At 36.3% G+C, this 15,914-nt stretch overlaps 1 protein-coding gene across 1 annotated transcript in view; it reads left to right on the forward strand.

Annotated features, from left to right (window-relative positions):
• Positions 1-15,914, forward strand: part of LRP1B (LDL receptor related protein 1B) — a 379,972-nt gene that overhangs the window by 19,242 nt on the left and 344,816 nt on the right. The window contains 1 exon segment of the mRNA XM_037398644.1: positions 12,626-12,788. Within this exon segment, the coding sequence (XP_037254541.1) occupies positions 12,626-12,788 (163 nt within the window).

Genomic DNA, 15,914 nt, shown 5'->3' on the forward strand with positions numbered 1-15,914 from the left:
CGTACTTTGATGTGATGCTTTCATACAGGAAAAAGAGTTAATAAAGATCTTACTTTTCATAATTGAATAAGAAATTGCATTAATCCCAGTAAATCTGAAATCAGAAGTTACATATCAGATAATATAAAAACCCAGTTGCAGCATCTTTGACACTGCTTTGTCACTGAAGCTGTATCGCTTCAGGCTCTTGGCTGGTCTGTTTTCTGTGCTCTCTGTAGCCTGGGTATTTCTGTGCTATACTATAGTTTATGATGGAGACAAACCAAAGAGTTTGTACGTGGTAGAGTAAAATAAAGAGTTTGCTCTTTACTTAGCACTTTATCAGGAGCTCTTACATAAAGAAGAATTGCATGTTTGCAAAAGTTGTTAAAACTGTGATGATTATTTACACTGTGGTGGACATGACAAATTAAAACCACCATCTAATTTGGGGGTTTAATGTATGGTTGGTTTTTTTGTGTTTTTAACTTCTTTGCACAACAGAAGCAATGACTAGCTTAAAACCTGTTATCTCCAGTTCATAGAAATATTTTTATCTTCTCAATCCACAAAATGTACATTGTGGATTGCTACTTAGAATGAAGCATATTTGATTTAAAACTTTCCTTTGACTTTTAGATTTGGAGTAGAATTTGAAATGCTGAAAACCATGTCAGCATTATGAAATAAAATGGAAGAACAGATCCTGTCCCTCCCACTGTTTGTCAGTTAGGTTGGAGAAAATAAAATCTTGGTTTTGCTTTATATTTTTTAATGGGAGTTTTAGTGAAGCAAATTTTCTGAAAATTAAAAATTACATGTAACAAATCTTTTAAGTGGAGTAAACACTTTTGCTAAAGTCAGGATTAAGCTGTATCAATTTCTTAGTCCTGGAAAGAAGTGGTTTAATCATTGTAAAGTAATGAAATGGGAAGAGAACAGAATCTGTGGAGGGGTTGGTATGTTTGCGCAAAGCTGAAGCCCTGTGTTTTATCAACATGTCACAAAACAGCTGCAGTTTGATATGTTCACTTAGGCATTCACAATGACAGTTCTGAGGCTGCTGATAAAGTTTGGGTAGTCTTTGCATGTGTAATTGTGTAAAATCTCTGTCACAGTATATAAGCAAAAATAATGAGCTAATTGAGGAGTGTGTGAGGATACCTGCCACAAATGGCAGTTCCAGCGACTCTCCCTCATTTGGCATGGTTAGACTAGCTTACATGTCATTTGTTGCTATTTTACTAAAGTATATAATGCCATTTTTTAATATGAGGGAGTATTTTTATATTTCTACATAAGGAGATAAATATAATGTATTTTAAAATTTCGGTGGTCTTTCTCTTGTAGTTACGCATATAGTGAAAACATCTATTTTCATTTTATAACTCCTTGGAGGATATATTGGTTAGTCATTGAGTCTGTTCAAGTAAATACTCATAGCCACTGTATCAGCATCAGAAATGAACCCATTGGGAAAAGGCAGCTCAAGTTGGATGAATTAGTGGGAAAACATGTATTTTACAACAGTGAATGAGCTGTAATCCATTTTCTGTGTCTTCCAACATAATTGGTTACGATATGAGTTTTTGGAGTTTTTCCTTTGGCAAACATATATTGGGACAGACAATTATTCTTTTATGAAGTAGATGAAGCAAAAAACTATTTCAAGATAGCTGTTGTGAAAATAATTTAAAATACACTGCTGTCAAATTATCTGGAGAGCCTGGTGCAAGGCAGAGCCAGCTGCTGGCTGGAAGGATGCCGGGCAAGGTGAAGGCAGAGCCTGGCCAGCGCCCAGTGCTGTGCTCCTGCTCGCCCTTAAACACAGAGAGCATTAGCAACATGTGTCTTGCTGCCTTCATTGCAGAAGGGATTTAACATTAGGGTAGGCCAAAAATACTACTAAAAGAAGACAAGAGCATGCCTTGCAGAGGGGATCCGGAGGAGGTACACAACGCATACTCATGTTTCTCCTCTGTATTTCATTGCAAGTGTTGGGACAAATTGTTTTCACCATTTACATGAAAGGAGGAGTGCTTTAGGAAGAAGGGCAATGTGCTGGTAGTCAGGAGACCACTGTTTTCCCCAAGACTTACAGCATGACATTTAGCAAGTAATCTTGTCTTTTCCCCTCTAAATGTAAAATGAGGATAACAGTATTTCCATGTGGCATAGGGATGCTGTGAGGTTTAAAAATTGAAATGCTAAAATGATAGGGGATGCACAAGGTAAGAGTAGTTAGCACAAAGTACACAAGGCTTCTGTGGTTGAGAAGAAGTGGGATTATGGCCTCATATCTCTCTAAAGTGGCCAGTTTTGGAAAGGGCTCAAAGCTTTCTGAAAGCAAAGTTCAAGTTCTGTAAATATAAGAACCTTGAGTTTGAGTCATATTACTGGAAACAACAGCTACTTCAGCGGTTTATGAGACTTTTAAATGGAATTTATGTAGTATTCCATTTTAAGGTAACACTCAGGTAAACCAATAGCGGGATCCCAGCACTACAGTTGTCGCAGCACTCTCCAAACTACCAAGCTGCAACAGGGTGTTTTACCATCTCATACCAACACACTCTTCGTGCCAGTCCCTCTGCTGCCTTCTCCTCATCTCCCCTCATCCAGGGTCCACTCTCTCTTCTCTTGCTGCTTCTTCCTCGGCTGCTCTCTCTTCCTTGGCTGCCCAACCCCTTACCAGAACCAGCCCCAGCTGCACCTGATCTACATCAGCCAACCCGCCGCCCCTGCAGCCAGCCCACAGCAGTGCATTATCAATGCGAATTAACCCAGCTTCATCCCTCTACATATAGTGATGATGATACAAATAAACCAAAAAAAGAAAAAAAACCAGTGGCCTGATGTCTGGTAAGAACAGATAGGAAAATAGTTAATTCATAATGCTAAACGCACATTTTGTTTTGGTTTGGTTTTTTCCTTGCATTACTGGAGATAAATTAGCAAGGAAAAAGAAAAAAACTTTTCTTTTTTTTTTTTAATTACGTCAACAATCCCATTATTTTAGGTCTTTATTTATTTATAAATATTTATAAATAATAGCAATTCTTTAGGGAAGTTGTCTGATTTGTTGGTCAAATCACAGTTAATCATTGTCCTCAAAGGTTACTATTTTGATATTGAAAAGATGTAGTAAATGGATGAAGACAAGGACAAATACGAATAAAGGGAGGATGAGGTGATGACTGCATGAGAATGCATTTGTTATAGTTGGTGGGCAGTCAGTGTTCACAGGCATCTTGTTTGTTTTGCTCAAACTATAATATGAAGCAGGTGAAATCAGTGGGTGCTGCATGGAGGTTTTGAGTATTTTGCACAAGTACAAGCATGCTGATGGCATCAGATGGTGACTGATTCTTCTGTTAGAGGGAGAGAAAAGGAGGAGGAAAACATCTTAACACCGTTTGATATAAGAATTTATTTTTTTCTTTCCTTATTCACTCAAAAAAGAGGCTATCTCATCTATTAAGGTATATGATGTGGGTTTGTTTCAGTATTTGCTAACGATGCAGGTTATATTTTTGTATAATTGTAGATATTTTAAAAATTCTTAACTTTAAGTCATAATTCTCAAGCAGGATTTAAATTTGATTCTGTATGCAGATTTTAATTATAATATAAACAAGGTCTGTAATAAAATTTATTTTAGCAAAAATTTTTTTGAACGCATAATGTCTTCTTCTAATATGTTTGAGGTGAAGATAAAGACTTTTGTGCACAATGTGAATATGTCTATATATCAGCATTAAATAATCTATGGTCAGTTTTACCTTCTGATTAAAATTAAATGTAATAGTGCCCTTTGGGGAAAACAAACAGATTAATCTATAGCAGTAGGTAACATCATGTACTGCATATTCATATTGTCTAGACCTTATATTGCTAATAGCAACTGCAGTTGCCTCAAAATGAAATTATCCTACAAAGCTAGAACGTCTGTTTTACCTGCAGGAAATGTACAGCGTACTCCAGATCCTGTGAACTGGATCTGTTGTCTGATGAATGTTACCTTCTACTAAAAATTTACAGTGCAAGTTTCCTTTGTTCTGAACCCTTTAAGAGCTGATGAAATTTATTTACATCTACATTATCCCTCCAAAAGTGATCCTTAAAGCACCATCGTCTACCACTGCTATTAAACTGTTCAAACTTTCTCCGGCAGTCTTTTCCCTTAAATATTTTGTATTGCTAAAGTAACTCCACATTTTATTGACATATCTTTAAAATTGTAATACTCTACTGCTTAGCGTCTTTATGTGAAAATGTTTAAGTGACCTTTATGTTTTGTGTGACAATGGTTTATGAAGTTCATAATCCGTGCAGCAGGCAGTCTGAGGAAGGTGGAAGGTTGTACACTTTTGCCTTTGATGGAAGTTGGTTCAACAAGGCAAGTGTTGGAGCCTAATGCAGCCACGTCGTTTTCCCTGCAGCAGTTCTTAGTCCACATGCTTGATGGAATGCCTATTGCGGCTGAATTATGCTTTAATTTTAACAGTGGATGACTTAACTGCTTTGAAGTAAATAACTGGGTTTGATTTACAGTCTCAGCAGATTTATAAGAAGCTTTTGAATGTGCAGTTGTTTGTTGTTTTTTTTTTTTTTTTAAAAAAAAAGACACTTATAGCTATGTACCTCTATAAATCTGTCTTTATTGTTCAGCGTGTATGCAGGCTACTGGGACCCCATTACAAGTTTACAATCACTGGGCAATGTGTTTGAAACTCAGTAATGCAGAAATTAGAAACGTTATGGTCTTCAACTATTCTGACGTGAGATTGATGTCAGAAAAATTGTTCCTTATAAAAATCTTAACACTCAGGATTAAAAGATAGGACCATTCATAAAGCCCTTATTTCGTTTTTTTCACTTTTTCCTTACTCGTTTAATCTGTTGGCATCACAGCCAGCTCAGTGACTCAAGACTCAAGACAGTAATAGAAAATTTCACTCATTTTACGCATTCCAGAAACTTGATGCATTCCGTGGTAGAACCGTTCTGTAACATGAGTAAAAGAAGAAATACGCTAAAGAATTTAGGACCAGGCTTTGCTACCCTGCTTTAAAATTCCTAGCAAAGGCACCCCAGCATACCCAGGGTCCACCATCATCACATTTCCTCTGAAAGCTCTGCAAACAGAGGGATTTGCTAGAAGAGCAAGATGTGATATATTTTTTTTTAATTGCTATTTTTCTGTAGATCCCAGGGTTCCCAGTGGGAGGAAGAAGCTTATCATTAAACCTGAATTTCTCTTCCAGTACCTGCTCGACGTTCAAGTTCAGCCAACATACTATATAGCATGTTTGTCATTAACAGTCTGTTACCCAACTTCCATCTGTAGTAACGTGTCTCGTAGCAGCCTAAGGAATTAACCCATCAAAAACCTTAAAACATCTAGGTGGTGTAAAAACTGAAGTGTAGAAGAGGACTGTAGCGGGGCAAGGTGTGGGTAGGACAGGGCCACCAGCCAGGCTGTTTCTGTTTTGAGCTGAGTGGCAAACAGACACAGCTGTACTGCTTCAGGCGCCCCCAAGCTGGCTGGCTTCTCTGGCCATATCTTGTCACCACTGCCCTGACACTAACTCATAGGTGTGAGGACTAGAAGGGATTTTGTAGGCCAGGCTGTCTCACAGTCTTCATGGAGGCCTTTGAAAGCTATGGAACTGCTAATTTTAAAAACTCCTAAATTATGCAAAGTTGCAGGCGTTGGATCTTTTCTTGGTAAGTCAGCTACGTCAGTCAAAGAAAAGAGAAATGCCCATATGGAATAAGTGCCTAAATGTGTTCTCTGCGTAGTTGGAAGCTGGATGCCTGAGTGACTGGATATGACTACGTCTCTGAGAGAGACTAGGTGTCTTCGTGAGTGATCACGATGCTTTCATTAAGTATTCATAATATTTATATTAGGTTCATATTTTTGAAAATTGTTCAGCTTGGGGAAACTGTTGTTGTCTAAATGTTCACATTTATAGGGGTTTTTTTTAAGCAATATCTTCTAATATCCTGTAGGGTTGGAATAATACCAACTGTATTTTCTACATTAACCCAATTTATTAAACTTTAAATTACATTAGTCAGCAAACAAGGAAAGGCTTTCTTTTCTTTTGAGAAACTTGAAGTCTGGGTGCTTTAAACTGCTTATTTAAATTCAGTATCTTTAAGGTTTTGCATTGTACTCTTTACAAATAGTATATGAGAAGGCTGATTTTATTTCAAAGGAAGTAGATATTTGAGGATGAGTCATTTGAAAAAAAATAGATGGATATTTTTCATTTGATTTTTCATTTTTTAACATGTTATAATCACTAAGGACATGGATGTTAAAAGTTTAGACACCAGTGTGCCTAAGTTATTAAATGGTGACATTTTTAATAAAAGTCATATTTTGTAAATGACATTGCAGACATAATTATGGCAAAGTGCTGTCAGTATAAGGGGCACAGAAAAATCTATGCCAGTCTAACTTTCCCAAGCCACAGTGTCAGTAGGAGGTAGTCTGGGCTGCTAATTAGGAACGTGACTCTCAGAAGGGAGGCACAGCAAAGCCAGTGCTGCTGCAAGATTTCACCGCCTGTCATTTATGTATATTTTAACTACTGTTTACCTGGTCGCACCATTACTGGCTATTTTAGAAAAAGAAAGTCTTGCTACTGTTTTTCTTGTTATTCAAAACTTGTCTTTTTACTCAGGTGGAAAAAAAAAAAAAAAGCCAATCTGCAACTTGCTTGCTACTGTTCTTTAGAATAAAATTTGTTTGTTCCTTTATAAATCCATCCTTTTTTTTTTTTTTTTTTTTTTTTTTTTCCTAATAGATAGTAAATGAAGCTAAGCAAGTCAAGCCATGCCTGGCACTTCTATTATTTTGCTACTCTGCACAGTTCATAAAGCCTCACCTGCTAAAATATCAAGTTTCAGTTAAAAAAATTGAAGCACCTTTCTAGTTGTGGATGTATAGCGGTTAGTATAATGCATATATGTGGGAAAAAATAGACCCTGAGGACTAAAAAAGGAAATGGCAAAATGTCTCAGAACATGTTGTCCCATTTACTTTTTTTTTAATGTTATCTTGTTTTTCATGATTTTGGCTTCCAGATTAATCTTTTTTCTTCTTCCTTTTTTTTTTTTTTTTACCTTCGTTTCTGTCTCACCTCTTTTGGCTCAGCGGGAAGCAGGAGAATCTTCATTAGTCAAAATACCGGGAAACAAACTCTTTGTTTCTCCGGGCTGGTTTATGAAAGCGAGCCCTGGAGGCAAACAGTTACTGACATAACAGGTTGTAGAGTAAGCGGGTGTGAACATGCCTGGGAGATCTGCAGATCTGTTGTCCTGGCCTTTGGGGGAAGGGGGACCAGAAGGTGACTCTTTCTGGCATGAGGCACTTGAGCAGCACCACCCTTGCACTCCAATATTGCACTACCGTTGGGGACTGTGCTGACATCTTCCGTGTGTTAGGATGCTCATTACAGAAATGCTAAGCTCCTGAAAGTTTTATTACAACCATCCTTTCTTGCTTCTCCGACACATTTATTCCCCTAGCATATGGCCAGCCATCCCAACAAGTGTTGCACAATCCTCAAAACCACCGTGCTTGTATAAAAGAATAAATTAAACCAGTGACTCTTAGCAAACCTGGCTACCTGTGACAACATCGAGCTGTTCTATGCAAAGTGGAAAGATTTCCGAAAAATAAGCACTTGATGCGTTGGTGCAGTAAAGGTATCAGACATTTCCCTCTCCCAGCTGTGGCTTGAGCTTGCACTAACAGGGAGTCAGGGAACTGCTCACCCATGCTCTTTTGCTGAAGATAGAACCACCGCTTTTTAAACCACTTCCCCTTCTCTCATCTCCCTCAAGCAAACCCAGAACACAGCATGAAATACCCGTATGGAAGTTTGGATGTTACATTCATCCAGAAGAGATGTATGTGGATTATGGAAGAAAATTTAGTTCCTTTCAATTTTTATTTATTTTTTTTAAGCTTTTTGGGTAAATCAAAAGATTTCTTCCTTTAAGATCAACTTTTGGGAAAAAAAAAAAGTGACAAATATAAAGGTTATTTTTAAGCACTTTCCTATATATACGTTATTTTTTTTTAAAGGCCAGCAAGAAATCCATAATGAATTTATACATACATACATACATGAATGTATAAATGTACAAAACCATGCCCAAAGAGAAAGAACAAATCATGGTGGTAACTTCCCATAGTAACTGTCATTAAAAATGTTAAACCTGGAGTCTTGAGTAGATTTCCAAGTTCCTTTAGGCACTCCTTATTGCAGTCATTTGCAGAGCAATAAAGATTTTAAGTGTATAAGGCACAGAAGCTAACTTCTTTCCCTTAAAATACAGTTTGTCTCTCTCTTCTGTTATTGACCAGAAACATACTGAAGGTGCAATGAGCATTTTTTATTCTTATTATATTTCATCCACCCAGTTCAGTGAGTACTTTCTAAAAAAGACTCCCAACTCCAACTCCTATGAGTTCCTCAAAGCAGTGTGATTAGATCGTTTCTCACATTAAAAACACAGGATGCTTTTACTGAAGTGCATCAATGGAGAAAACTTACTAATTTTTCCTTTTCCAGTCTTTCTTCAAAATCTGGAAAAAAAATTGCTGAATCTTTGGTTGTAACAGTAGCTCAAGTACAAGAATATGGCACTGCTTTTCCCTCTGTTCTGTTAACTGAACTGTTGGGCAAGTCTTGATTTGGAATTGAAATACATGTAGTAAAGCATACAGTACAAGGTATATGTTTGAAATATAAGTGAAAGAAGAGAATCATTCAATGTGGCTAAGATTTTCACAAACTATATTTTGGCCATAAAACATACATTTCCAGTACCCTTTGAGGATTTATCCACCCTCATATAAAATTACTGTTTTCTCTAAAGATATAATAATATTTGTATGTTAAGAAAAATAGAAAAAGTATACTTCTAGACACGCTTTTGCTAGTACCCATGGTCTAGATAATGTCGTTAAATAGAGTAAAATTTAGACGATATGATGTCTTAACCATTCTTTATGAAGTTCTTAAGAGGAAATCATAGTTTTTAGAAAGTAATAAAGGAAGGATGATCACATTTGGCAGAAATGCTCCAAGGAGACTGTTATTAATATAGGGAAAACCCTCAAAGGTATATACAAGATTGCTTAGAATAAATATGTATGTTTTCAGGAGGAGATGTTTCTTTTCAGAGACTGCTGAAACTGTGTGAATGAAAGAATAAGAGATTAATTAATTTAAAGATGTGAGTGAACTAGACATCTGTACATACTGGGTTTTAATATATGAGTGCAGAAATAGGCATTAAATGAATTAGTAACTTCTTGAGTACAAGAGGTTATAAATATTTTAAAAGTCCCCAGTGCAACCAAAACCTTATCTCTGTGGTATACAGTGAATTTTACTTGAGTGATAACAGGAGAGCGATTCAAAGCAGCTTATTGCGTAGCTGCTAGCAAACCCTTAAAGATTAAAAGTTTGATTCATAAAAACTGTTATCTGCTCACTACATGGATTTTTCATGTAGAGTATAATTTTATGGGGGACTGTACGTTGCCAGTTCTTTACAAACTCCTTCTCTTGTGAGAAATTGGATGTGTGCAATTCGCCGCAGAGCGCATGGTACAATGAAGACAAAACCCAAACCAGATCGATCAGTGGTATCTACAATATACAGCATATTTGTAACTTTAAAATGCAGATGCCACTGTGCATTGACCTCCAAGGTTAATAAGTAGATTACAGTTACGTACTGCCCCGGCAGGTCTGGTTTTTAGAGAAGTGTTCTTTGCTTAGTGGGAGATCTGTCCTCCATTTTGTGGAGCAGACTTCAGAATAAAAATGTAAATTAATGAGCCACTCTTTCAGGAAACTTATGATGAATTCTTTAAGCATAGCATGCTTTGTAATGCAGAGCTTTTCAAGAACTGCAGCTGTAATGAGCGTAAGTCTCCCAAATGGTCTGTGCTGCTGGTACCTCCATGCCCCTCTCAAAGACAACCTGCTGGGGAAGGGAAATCAAGTAAATAGGTGTTAAGAGCTACCAATGCTTTTTGAAGTCTTTGACACAAAGGTTGTGGTGTGAAGTTGCTTCTGGATGTCTCACTTTCCTGGATTGCTGAGCAACCTCAGCTTTAACCATTTGATGAAAATGGTTATCCCTAATATGACCTTCAATTAATTATCCTTGTTTTCCGTATTGGAAACCTGTTTAGTGCCATTTCCTGTGATATGTTAATGAATAACAAAGGAAAGAATAGAGCCAACATTGTATAAATGTGAGTATTGTTACCGTAACAGATCTAATAATCTGTGTGCGACATGCCTTTCAGGTATATGTCAGATTTATTTAAACAGTTATTTTTCCTACTTGTTAAGAAGAAAAGTGTACCCTCCTCCAGCGGGCTGATACTTAATCTGTTCCTATCCATGCATTTCCCAATGCATGGCGATCTTCCAGAGCTCTCATGGCAGGAATTTAATTACTAATTTTATTTCTACAAATATTTACAATTGATTCCCTTTTTGTAACTTTTCATCCTTTATAAATAGTACTTTCAGAAATGCTTCTGTTACATGGAAGCCTATCTTCAATTTTCAAAACTCTCATTGAATCAGTGAGCCATAAGCCTTTAATTCCATTAATCCAACTTCTGGAAACAGAAAGCAAACATATTGAAAATACTTTTACCTGTTACTGATTTCCAGAGGGACAGAGTTTTTTGCTGACCTTTTGAAACACATGTCCGGTATTAAATTTGGACAGGGAAAAACTTTTCCTTCCTATTGTCTAAAATATATTAGTGCTCATGTACATCTCATGGTTCATTTGAACATTGGCCTCCTCTGGGGGCTGGATACTGGACTAAATGGAGCATCTTTTCTGGCTCAGCATATCTTTGTAGTAAAAGCTTTCAGAGGGGAAGAGGCATAATACTTGCTTTGAATTAAAAGGAAAATGAATAGCGGAAGGGGAGAAAACTGAGATAGGAGAGACAGCACTGAACTGCATAATGGGATGGCTGAGATGGAATACAGCTGGTAGCTCTTCTTGATATTTTCTTGAGAAAATCGTGTTTATGTTACTTGGACTTTGAAGGGCAATGCATGAGTCTCCATGTCTCTTTAAGTACTTAGCAAATGCATGATTCCTAAGCTCTCAGTTATTGACAATTTTTTTTTTTTTTCCCCTGAAACAAGTTCACTTTGTATTCTCCAGTGCATCGTGTATGTGATGGTAGCAACAGTTTCTTGGAGTGTTGAAAAAAATTTCTAAATATTCAACTTCAGAAGGATGATAGAAATATAGAAAACTGACAGTTACAAAAAAAAAACCCACAACCCCAAAACCCAACTATGGTGTTAATTGGTATTTTATCACATCTGGCTTCTCTCATCATGAAAGAATTGAGACTTATGTTAGAAGTATTTTGAAATCACTGCATTATAATGAATATATATGTGAAAATATAAACTCACTATTATTTAAAATTTAAAACACTGGACAGGAAACATTGTTATAGTAATTGATTTATTCTTAATTTAAGAATAACTAGTTCTGTCTTACAGGGTTTTATCAGTATAGTGCTGTAAACAAGAATAAAAAGTAAAGAAATCCTAGTTAATTGAATTTGATAAATTTATATTCTTTGAGCTTCTTATACTTTTGCTTACACTAACAGTAAGATTATGTATGGACAGGTAGGTTGACTTAGAAGAAAAATGCAGGATACAGAAGACATTAACAAAAAGTAGTTCCAGGATCCCACAAGAAAAAAGAACTCCTTGTTTTAAAACAGTTATGTTAGATATTTGTGGAGCAATCCTTGCCTCCCAAGAAAGAAAATTCTCAGCATTGCTGTCAAGGAATGTCTCTCCATAAGTATTACACAGACATTTAAGTTAATGCTCCTTATTGTGGCAGTTGAATCAGAAATCTGGCTTCATCAAGGTTTCCCAGAACGACAAAAAAAAGTTATTTAAATGAAAACAGATCCTTGTACACACATCTGCTGTTCCACTCAGTGGTTTTGGACATGCATATCTACCCACAGTTTCTTTGAATTTCCGTGAAGTATTCATTACCTGGGTTTAGTCCCCTTTAAACATAATTAATAAACTCCTATAAGCTTTATCAGTGTAGAATCCCTGTGCTGTAACAGACATCCTAGGACATGACCTTCAGAACTTGAGTGGTTTCAGATGCTGCCTTTCCTCTGCAACCTGCTGCCACCAGCATTTTGGACCCTTTTCATAATGCAACATCATTCAGCGATGTTCATTCTGAATATACCATAAAAAACTTTGCAATGACAAGCTTTAAAATATTTCAGTTAACAAAAAGTGTATCTTTCATGCCCTTGAAGTTGCAATCAGATTTTTGAAGTTAAAACGAAAATTATCTCTGCAACCAATATTTGTGTGTTGAGAATTGGGTTCCTTATTATATACTATGTAATGCTTGTAAAAGCAGATGAAGCTGTTTAACTGAGTAGAGCACCTGTCTGGTGAAGCAGCTAGCAGTTTTGTTACTTGCATTACAACTGCACTTCTGAGATTTTTTTTTTGTTTGTTTGTGGTTTTTTTGTTGTTGTTGTTGTTGGTTTGTTTGTTTTTTTTTTTGTCAGATGTACACCAAATAGCAATTGACTGGATCACTGGAAATTTTTACTTTGTGGATCACGTCAGTGACAGGATCTTTGCTTGCAACCAGAACGGATCAGTGTGCGTTACCCTCATTGAGCTGGATCTTAACAACCCTAAGGCCATAGCTGTTGATCCAACATCAGGGTAAGATTACTTATCTGCATTAGAATTTATTTTAGAAGATGCATGTTTGTATGTGACTGCATACAGTATATTATTTCATTCAGGTGTTTTAAAAACTTCTTTTGGTGCTGTATTGAGCTACTTGAATAGTTGCTATAACGAAACAGTAACATGTAATGAACTTGTAGCAAGTAGTTAACACTATTAATTGCAATATGTGCCTTCTAACTTCTCAAAATGGAACAGAAAATGAAAAACAATGTTATACCTACTGGACATGAGATTTTCTTTTGCTCCTGTTTTACTGTAAATTGTGTTTCTAAATTGAGTATGTGGAAAAGGAACTTTTGAGACTTTTTATACTCTATCCTGTCAGCTGCAGAAATATTACAAATAGCTTTAACAAATGTAAATACATGAAAAAGCGGAATATTAACATGAAAAGAGAATTTACTCTGCTTTAGAGGATCAGCTACTATGGTAAATTTACATTGTATTTGCATTTTCTCTTCGATGGAAACATTCAGCATCACTTGGTAGTAAAGACTTTCTTAAAAAATACAGGTTACTAAAAGCCTTGCATTCTGGAATGGCCACCAGCTGGGAAAAGTTTTTAATTGTATGATGAAGTAAGAGCATAACTAAATAGGAATAGGATTAGGATAAAGCTATTTTCAAAACTAAGTTTTGGTGAGGATTTCAGAACAGGGTTTTCGTCTTGTTTTTATTAGTCTGTAAGTAGTTTAGACTGAAATGCCTGGTGGAATATGTCCTAAACTGCCATAAACCCCTTCTCAATAAATACAAAAATATTTACTGTAGAACAGCTTGTCATCCATATGTGGACTTTTGTCACTCTTTATTTAAAGCCTGATTGATTATTAAGATGTGTTAGCACAATTACTTTAATTCTGACAAGAACAGCTTGCTTATAAACTTTACAAAGAAGTTTTATAATGTAATTCTTGAATGTAGCTGTATTTCTATCTGTAGCAGATGGTGAGCTTGACTTCATCTGACTGTGGAGTTGTTATAAAAGAAAAATAAAAATTCATATATAAATTGATTTTCTGCACGTTCTGATCTGAAAGAACTTGAAGCTTTCAAGTTTGCCAGCAGCAGCCTTTTTTCTATAAGTTTACTTGTATATTCTTTGCTGGATTTACTAGGTGAATCCAAAGCTTGTCATTAGCTAATTTTATCTGTCAGGGATGTAAGAACTGTGTCCAGCCCTTTGGTTCTGTGAGGAGGGGTGGAGTGGCAAAAGACAGACTGTTGTTCCTTCATTTGTTATCTGCTAGCTGCAAACCCTTTTCATTCAGCTCTTTGCCTTAGCAAAGACCAGAAATGATTATAGTATTTCACCGTGCGTTTCTTTATACAGCAACACCCATTTATTTCATGATGGAAACATTGGGTGGGTATTTTTCTCTGAAGAGGTTTTGCATTTCAGGTGTTATTTCTTTACTGTTGTTATTGGCAGTGTTATTAATTATCTGACATACACTGTTTTGTTAATTAGGTATCTAATATGCGTTTATACTGATAAGCCCCAGCTTAATATATTCTTTTTGTTTGTGGCTTGGTTTTGGTACATGCAAACAGGTAATCGTTCTGGCTACTTAACAATGTTTTATTCCCTTTTTTTGCTTTCTTTTTACTTCTCGTGCTGATAATAGTTGAGACATATTTCTGTGTTGAATTATTACCATGTTATTGCTGTCTAGGTAACTTGCTGGGTTTATTTTATTTAAAGAATCATAGAAACATCCATCCTAAAACAAATGTTGCTGGTTGAGCACTTTATGAGTGAGCTGCATCCAAGTGTGAGTGCAATAGCTTCTTAAGGCAGTTATGTTTATACACTCTAAACATATGTTTATAAATTACATTTAGTTGTTGGTTTTTTTTTTTTTTTTTTTTAATTTAAATATGAAGCCCAGGCTGTTCTGGGAGGTTTTCTCTCTGTAAGATTTACATATTAAGGTATTAAATGTAAATACATTGTAAGGTATGCTCTGTAACATGGATTGCTGCCGTGGCATGTTAATTGGCCCTACCATTCTTCTGCAAGCAGAAGGCACACTTGCACAGGGAAGATAATTTCCTATACTAAGGAACTCGGAGCTCGATCACAAGCCTTTATGTCTGTGATAAACTCCTGTAGATAAACTGTGTAGTAGGACAGGGTCAAGCGCTGCTCTTCTTGCACGTTCTCACCTATGCTGTAATGCATTTAGTTGTTTCATGAACCAGAAGTTCTGCATTTATCATTAAAAGAACTAAAGCACCCGTGGAAGATTTCTTAATCCTGAACAGATCCCCTCACTGCACTCAGGAATATATTTAGAGTGTGACCAATTTTACACTCCTGTGCCTGCAAACTTTTTTAGATATTTAGTAGTGATGTTTTTATGTATTCTTCTGTGAGCTTACAATGCAGCTTGAGCTACTAAGCTTATTTCATATCATAAAATGAAGGAAGGAACTTTTGTTATTCTTCTGAACCTGACTTTAAGTTGAGAGAAGAAAGATTCTATTACTCAAAAAGCCGGTGAATGAACAAGTTGGTTACGTTACTAGTGTAGGCATGTTTCTTTTAGGATTTCAGCACTTACATCAATCTTAACTGTTTCAGGTTTTGGTTATTCCAAGTTATGTCTAATGGATGCCTACCTGAAAACTTCCACCCCCACTCCCCCAAAAAACCCACAACCCCCCAAAAAAAAACAAAAAGAAAAAACAAACCACACCACCACAACCTGGTATTTTACCAGCTAGAGGTTTTGCAGCACTAATACTCATTTCTCCTGTAAACTACTTTCCACTTCTGAGCAGCACAGCCATCGCCCAAGTAATGGCTGCGTCTCCACTGATCAGTGCGAGTGCTGCCGAGTCCAGACTTGTCAGGGGAACATGGACTGAAAAAAAAGTTAGAAGGCAGCTAGTAGGAATTAAAGTGGAAGTCAGAAACAGAGAGGGAGAGTAAATTGGTTTGCAATAATATATTATCTATAAAATGCCTTTGAAGGAACTTGTCTGACTCCCTATGTTTGCAGTCCATAGTTTTGATACATTGTAATATGGGATTTCTTTTCTTTAGCGATCGAGAAACCGAGGCTATTACTTTTACTAGTCCTTGACATT

Source organism: Falco rusticolus, chromosome 8, assembly GCF_015220075.1.
Source record: "Falco rusticolus isolate bFalRus1 chromosome 8, bFalRus1.pri, whole genome shotgun sequence".
Classification (NCBI taxonomy): Eukaryota; Metazoa; Chordata; class Aves; order Falconiformes; family Falconidae; genus Falco; species Falco rusticolus.